The 8319-nt window shown below is 35.3% G+C and overlaps 1 protein-coding gene across 1 annotated transcript; it reads right to left on the bottom strand.

Moving 5' to 3' along the window:
- Positions 1-2433: 2433 nt before the first annotated feature.
- LOC143570028 (beta-galactosidase 16-like) lies at positions 2434-7972 on the bottom strand. Its single transcript, XM_077055792.1, has 18 exons — positions 7599-7972; positions 6292-6387; positions 6084-6196; positions 5931-5997; positions 5750-5842; positions 5539-5682; positions 5340-5434; positions 5140-5248; positions 4795-4998; positions 4549-4710; positions 4293-4474; positions 4009-4100; positions 3818-3927; positions 3624-3716; positions 3430-3531; positions 3206-3351; positions 2784-3117; positions 2434-2706 (listed from the first exon to the last, which is right to left on the bottom strand). The coding sequence occupies exons 1-18, from the start codon at positions 7767-7769 to the stop codon at positions 2596-2598; spliced, it is 2424 nt and encodes an 807-aa protein (XP_076911907.1). The 5' UTR covers positions 7770-7972; the 3' UTR covers positions 2434-2595.
- Between the last annotated feature and the right edge of the window lie 347 nt (positions 7973-8319).

Genomic DNA, 8319 nt, shown 5'->3' with positions numbered 1-8319 from the left:
TCATCACCTGAACCCTAATTTACAACCCATTCTTCACTAGATTACACCTCCATGGTAATATGGAGCCCTAATTGATTGATTATTTTTCCTCCTATTCGATTTAATTGAAGCCCTAGGTAATTATCATCTTCGATTGGAGCCAAAATGTCTCAACTCTCCTCTTCTTCGTCGGCGAAATCGAGGTCACAAGGTGAGCCTCGTGAAGACTTAATCCGGCGAATGTGAGCCTCGTGAAGGCCGATTGTTGTTGCTGTATAGCGCCATGAAGGCCAGAAAGAGGTAGACGTAGCCGTCATGAAGGCCGGTTGATTTTTTGTTCTTGCTGGTGGTAAATTGATTGAACGGCTAATAATATTTTCTAGGGTAAAATATGTTTAAGGTCCAATATTACACATATACCCTTGTTTTTAACCTTCAGGTTAACGGCTGTTTAACGGAGGGAGGAAAACGGTTCAATTTTTAAACCACGGGGATTCAAACAGTTCAGTTTTTGTTCAGGGACTAAAAGTGACTCCGCTTAAAAACCACGGGGACTAAAACAATAATTTTCTCTAATTCATATATGCATATTTGATGCTTTATATTTTTCACCCGTGCGTTACACGGGACACTAACCGGTGGCGGACCTAGAAATTTTTTTCACAGGGGCCGGAATATTTTTGGGTCGGTACTCAATTGGCTATCGGTATTTGGATTTATTATGGTTCAGTTCGGCTGTTTGGTTCAGGTTAAATCGGTATACAAATTCTTTTCCAGACCGATTCATTTTTTTCGGTCAGGTCAAATCGGGTTCGGTCGTATAAAAAATAACAAAATAACTAAACAAAATACCATATAACAAAAAAAAGGACGTGAAACGTAATATTTTTAGCAACTAAATGTTAGTTTTTGTCGTAACTATATATTCAATAACTTAAAACTAAAAATTAGTTCATGTTCTTCCTTGTGTCATTATTCCTTAGTAAAGCTATTGAAAAATCTCAAACTTCAATGTTTCCTCTTAACTTTCTTAAATTTCATGGGCATAATTTTTTTCTTGGGGATCGGAAAGTTACTACCATATGCATGTCCGATAAACTATTATGTTCGGTCGGGTCGGGTAACGACAGGTCACAAAATCATATATGCATCTAGTTTTATTCTATAAAAAATAGCATGTGTATACTAAACATTAAAAGATATGATTAGAAATGATCCACTGATAAAACAATAAATATAGTAAATGAATACATATTAAGGATACAACAAATGAAAGACGGAAAATTTGTTTATTAATATAATGAACTAAGAGCATCTCCAACAACAAACCTTCACAAACCGTCACGTCAGCTCTACGTCATATTCCAAACTTTTCTCAAAAACTCCTATTTATTCCACAACAACAAACCTTTACAAACCGACACATCATCACCTAATTCTCCAATTAAATTATATAGAATAAATTGTCTTTTACAATATATGTTAATTATTTATATTTTATACATGGCATATGATATTTAAATAATAGAATAATAATATTAAACTAAATAATAAAATTAGAAAAAAAAAGCAACAGTCAGTGTTAAATAATAGAATATAATATTAAACTAAATAATAAAATTAGAAAAAAGAAGCAACAGTCACAAATCCCATCACTTTGTTCATCCCTTCCTTCGATATCCTCTTCCATTATTTTCAGTTCATCTTTCATCAGCGTCACAAATCTCATCACTCTTGAATTCCGTCAACACATTTGTCCTTAATTAAATCAGGTTTGATCTTCGAATTTCACTCTCCAATTTTTCGCTGAAGATTTTGTTCTTTCTGGTTGAAAAATTAGGGTTCGTAATTGGGTTTAAGGTGAATTTTAACCACTTTTTGATCCATCCTTCCTCTTGTTTTTTTCTGTTTTATTTAATGGGACCCGTATCTCTCGTCCGCAGATCCGGTTGCAGTCCCGGACTGCTTCACCAAACTTGATGCCCACAACGGTGATGTTTGTGCTTCTCATGTTTGCTGCTTGGCCACGTCATCCAGACCTTGGGATAAGTAGCCCATTCTAGATGCTCTAAGATATAAAAAGATAGATATGTCTCATAATTTACTGTACACTAGACCACCTTTTTGTGGTCTATATTACAATTCCCACTTTTAAATATTAAGTCATCTTCTTCCTCTTTTAACCAACACTTTGAGCTCCCTCCATCTTCACAGACAACGGAAAATTTCCCGCTAGTGCAAATTCAGTCTTTGTTTTTTCATCTTACAATCTCACTGGTTTCATAGGGGCCGGTGTCAAAATTTCACAGGGTCGGTCAGAATTTTAACACATGTATAACACTAATTATTTATTTTTTCACGGGGGTCGGCCGACCCCTGTGGCATCAACGTAGGTCCGCCCCCGACACTAAACTAGTTAATTTAACATATAACAAAAGTTGTCTTTCTCATTGCATTCTAACTATATTTGAGATTATTATCAATGTACAATCAAAATAAACATATATCAAAGTATAATAAATGAATATGAGTAAGTTAAATAGCATGTAAATTATATCACTTGTTGTGCGTTTATTACTTCCTATGTTGTGTGCAAACCAAGTAAACTACTTGTTCTTATTCACATCGTGCATCCACTAAAAGCGTCTTGGGCGTGCCTGGACATGGATCTCCGCCAAAATATTTTGTCGTATGAGAAATCGAACACTGCCTTTTCCCTAAACAAGCCTGAAATATTATAAGTGTTTAGTAAAATGACTACAACACCACTAGCTAGCAGTTTAATACAGAAGAAGCTAGATCACCTTTTCAACGATTTGTTGAGAATTAGAGGAATGGCATTTCCCAATGGAATAGTTTTTGCAGTCACCCGAAGGGTTACCGTGACTTGCAAATACGATCTTGGAGATGATTCGGCTTTTAGGACATCGCAAGTGCAATCTTGGTCTTGGTCTCCATCGATAGTGTTCAAGTACTTTCCATGAGTTTACCCTAGGATGATGTACATCTGATACGTGCACACAAACTTTGTCGATCGAAATAGTATCTAGTGAAATGCCTAAGGGGTTTGCATTTTCTTCCTCGAACAAAACTAGTAGATTTCCCGTTGGTTTAAGGAATGATCGGGGTACATTGTACCTGCCAAACATAGACCGAAACTTTTGTTTGTCACAAAATGATCAAACATGTGATAGTAGTTAGCAAATATTGGATGCGTGTTTCAAACCATGTTTGTGAAGGAGATCCTTCAGGGGTCTTAAAAGAGACCCAATATCTTCCAATACTTTGGCCATTGATCCAAGCTTCTCCTTTCCCCATCGAACCAAGGTTCAATGCAATCGGTTCGGTGCCCTCAGGCGCGTCAAACGTTGTCTGTTAAGTACAAAACAATGATCACTACTAGTAAAAGAACACATAAATATGTTGGAAGTTTATGTTAATAATGATCACCTTATACCAAGTTAGAGTGCCAGGGTTTTGGTACTGGCTCCATGAGACATTACTCGACCCTTCGTCTGTGTAAATTGATAGCTTCTCCCCAAGCAATCCGATCTTTATGGATTGACGAAAGCGTACAAATCAGAGGGTGATTTTTCCAAAAGAAAAGTTAACAAGCTAGTACTTTGCTAGCTGGAATGGCTTACTTGATATCCCCATTGTGAGTTTGTGAAGTTGAGTTCTTGAATCAACACCTCACGTAACCCTGCGCTTCGACGCTCCATAAACGCTCCTGAATCCTTCACAACTCGATCATTCGACCCAAAAATCAGTAACATAGTTTGCCCCCTTTATGTTTTTTTTTTTACTAAATTTGACTATTAAAGTTTAGGACACCTACCGGCATTCCAACCATTATACTTAGCAAGGAAATGTTGTTGATTCCAGTTGGGAGAGAAATGGTGTTTTCGAACGTGAAGTTTGTAACTTTACGAGATCCGTGTGCAGAACCTAACACAAAGTAAAAGACAAGACCATTAATCACAATAGATTAATGATCACAAGATACAAATATTAATTTAAGATCCATACCCACAAGAGCTCCATTAACGTAAGCATGTAAAGCATGTCCGAGAGAGGTCACTTTAAGCGTATATTGAGCTTCTGAGGAGTTTGTCTGCATCCTATATGTTCACAGACAATACATTTGTGTTTGTTATTTAACTACGAGGAAAATCACAAGAATAAACGATTTCATCGTTAACATGATTATATTCAATCAACACTATTTTAGTAAATAGGATTGTAAATTGTTTATTTTAGTGCTTCTCATTTTACTGGTTAATCAGATCAAAATGAGCATTAGTTAGCCTTACCCCATTGTGTACCAAAGATAATCCGATGTGTCTTTCGTAGTATTCATTTGTTCTAGCAATGTATCCGACCTCAATGAAGTCTGGTCGAATTGAGGTACGGCTTCACTAAAGGCCTGCCATTGTTGAGGCGAGTCGAATCTTATGATCGGCTGCATTGATCGCGTACTAACTTGTGCATTAACCTATTACATTTAGAAAAACATTAACCTCATCACACAGATTCCCAAACAAATTTGTTAGAATCCAAAAAACATACCATGGCAGTATTGAAGACCACATTTTTGCAATCAGGTAAGATGCTAACCGACTTCGATGGCAAAGTGTACGAAGTATTATTAAACAACATAACACCTTCTTTACTACTGTTATTAACAAGAAATGCAACACATTCGCCCGCGTTTCCAGTGTAGACGTACGCCTATACGAATGCATAACCATGATTGTTATAACTTATATATAGGCACAACAAACATAGAATCTGACATAAAACACATGTGCATACATCTTGATTATCACCCATATGTTCAATTGCTAAGTTTCCATAGAGCAATGTCTGTGAACATAGTTTCAACGCTGCATGCATATCCTTGAGATGACCGTATTTTGGTTGTCTGATTATACCATATTCATCAAGAGGAGCTTGATCATAATAACCTGTAATAATAAACGAGGCCGTCGACCGGCCAAAGTTTGTTCCTCCATGGTACTGTCATAAAACAAAAGGTATAGTTCAAGCATGCTTACTTAATTAACCTATATACACATGTACAATGTCGGATCTCATGTTTTTGTCAAGCGCGTTAATAGTTGTCTATGTGAATTTCCCATGATATATTAGTAACATTACCATATAGTAATTTACAAAGCTTCCATTCATCTTTATAATGAACATCGTTGTATGAAAGGCCAAATCCTGGGCTGATCTCAGATATGGATCTTCTCCGTATCCTTGCACGCTTCAAGAACACCAATAAGTTAATTAACAATTAGTAAAGTTGACCTTTTGAATTTTGACTTCTTTTTAATAAGAAGGTAATTTGTATTTACAAAGAAGTCCAATTTTCAGTCCACATGGAAGGCTTATTTGGTGAGTTTGGTCCTTTCCATGTTTCAGCACATCTCATCCCATTGCAAGTGTTGATCTACAATTACATATATGTTTGACTTTCAAAGTTTATGGAGCGTGTGATCGAGTTGTGTTTTTACTGTTTTTACTGTTTAAAAGTATGATTAAGAGACTAATTACCACAGGATCCGGGGCGTCGTCTTGCTTGCACATCATCCATGGTTCACCCGTGTTTTGGCCCACCGCCATTTGCACGGTCCAGTTCACATATCGTGACCCGTCATCATGAAACGCTCCTTCGATGTTTTGGTACTCATTCTCTATCTATATCACATGTTTTATTTTCATTAATGTTTTAGTTCAACTCATTTTAAGCATTAAACTTGTAAACCTGTGAGAGAATAATCGGGCCTCCTTGTGAAGCAAACAGGTTCTCTGCCTTCATCATGTCCACAATTTTGGTTGTGAAGTTTTGCATGTAAAGCTACAAAACGAACAACTTTTATTATAATTCGGGTTACTCTTTTAAGTCTGCTTTGACTTTGACTTATGGTCAAAAGTGATGTGATCACCTTGAATGGCTCGTTGTTCGTTCGGAAGACAATGCCAGGAACATCATGTAACCAAAATGGTAAACCTCTGAAAGATGTATTCATACTCAATGGTTTAAGGTTTTCGTCCCGAAAACTATATATGTGCTATACTTATAAATATCAATTACATACCCATAACTCCATTCGGCCTCGATGAATGGTCCAATTCGAAGACTTACATAAAGACCTTGTTGTTGGACTTGCTTAATGAAACTTACTATGTCATTTCTACCAGTAAAATCATACTGCAAGTTGATCGGAAAAAACACATTGTTAATTATATACATGTATATGATTAGGTAACATGTTACTATCACATGGGTGTGAGTTAGCAAGAGACCTGGCCAGGTTGTGGCTCATGGAGGTTCCAAAACACATAGGTCTGTATGACATCTAGACCACCTTGCTTGGCTTTATCTATCAAAGATGGCCACATCTGCCAATAATTTCACATGTATATATACTCAACCATTAACATCTCTTAAAAATGTCCCTATAAAAAGTTAAAAACATATAGGGTATGAAAGATTGACTAGAATTTAATCTAAATAGATTCAGAAATCAGTCTCGGTCGGGTTGAACCCATATACACGTTTAGCTAAACATATAGTGTTTAGTTGTCAGTTTAACTTGATAGGTTCACATAATTTTTTCTATACACGTGTCACACCTTAAGTATCTCAACCATTGATTAGTGTTAATTAATCATTTTGTATATTATCCTTTTATTATATATTTATTATTATACATACACTACAAACAGAAAAAACAAAAGGAAGGCATGGGAAAGATCGTCTGAATACACAAGGCACAGTTGGCAATCTTGTGATTTGTTGGCGCCACAACTGTCACAACATATGCGGACAGAAAACGTTGTTGGTCAGCTCCTGTGCAAATATTTTCCCGCTATTTATTCTATATATGTTTAAAATTTTTAATTATATTGAATTATTCATGTGACACTAAAATTTAAATACAATAAATTGTTTTTTTTTAATTTCTGTGTGAAAAAAATTTTATATATATTGGGCTAACATAGCAGTCTTTAAAACAAAAGGAATATCATTAATAGCGGTTATTCACGAGTCAAACATGTATAGTCTTTCTTTTATATATTATTAAGAAAACATATTTCATATCTAAACGGGATAAATCTTTTATTATATGCTTTTCCCAAAAGGAATATCGTGTTTTCTTTAGTAGCTTTTTACCTATACATGCCAATCTCATAATTTGTACCTACTACAAGTATTTCATGATAATAACTTTAGTAGGTTATATGAACATTCATAAATCGACCCAGATGACAGGAAACCACTAAGAAAAATATACCGAACCACCAATCCGATTTTGAAACCAAAAGTATAGAAAGAGGTAAGCATAGACCGGACCACATAGAATTCAAAAATGTTTTATAATTAAAACTCTTGATCATATTTGATTATTTATTTATAATAATAATAATATAAAAAACCTCCAACCATGTGAGAGGTAGAGGAGAGATGATTTAACAAGGGGTTATGGTTTCATACACCACTAAACCCACGTGAATTATCGTTTACACTAAGGTAAACGGCCATTTACAACACAACGTGTATGAATCCTAATTTTAATAGTTAAACACAAAAGAAAGAGATATATACTTACATCAGGAGTGCTTCTAGGATAATGAATTGAACCCGAAAACAAAATCTTGCGTTGCCCATCGATGATAAGCGACCTCCCGTCATAACTCACATTTGCTCCCTCCACCAACGTGTTTCCGCTGCCACTTACCAGTACCGCTAGTAGAATAACGCACCACCCGAACCACACCATCTCTTAAATATTCTATCTCTAAAACAAAGTGAGAGAGAGGAAATTGAGAAGTAATATAGTTATACATTGGAATTAGAATGATGTGAAATGAAATGGAAAGAGATGGCGGAGTTGTTAAAGATGACAAACAACATATTTGTTGCATTGCACGGCAAACATGGTTTAAATAGGTTGGTGGGTTATGCTCATTATTTATGTGTGAACAAACATACATACATACATATTAATATTATTTTTATCATATATATGAACATATATATACTGTTTTAATATTTGAGTTTGTACAAGCATACTTACAATTTTTTTGGTTTCAAGAGTTGATCAATTATTAGTTGGATAAGAAAACAACAGTTTGATGTTAAACAATATATGTTTTAGAATGTATATATTGCATTATTTTATAACCAAGACGATGTAGGATCACGTGAGGCCAAGAACATTACCTACACGTGATGTGTAACAAGCGAGAAAGCAAAGCATGTCACATGAATTGTGGAAGGGATAATGATCCTCAATTCCATAAAAGGATTAGAGAAACGTAAATCATAAT

This window comes from Bidens hawaiensis, unplaced genomic scaffold (genome assembly GCF_021521415.1).
Source record: "Bidens hawaiensis isolate Kalapana, Puna unplaced genomic scaffold, B.hawaiensis_p1.1 tig00024818_1, whole genome shotgun sequence".
Taxonomy (NCBI): domain Eukaryota; kingdom Viridiplantae; phylum Streptophyta; class Magnoliopsida; order Asterales; family Asteraceae; genus Bidens; species Bidens hawaiensis.
Note: the sequence above shows the minus strand (reverse complement) of the source record. Positions and strands in the feature narration are given on the sequence as shown.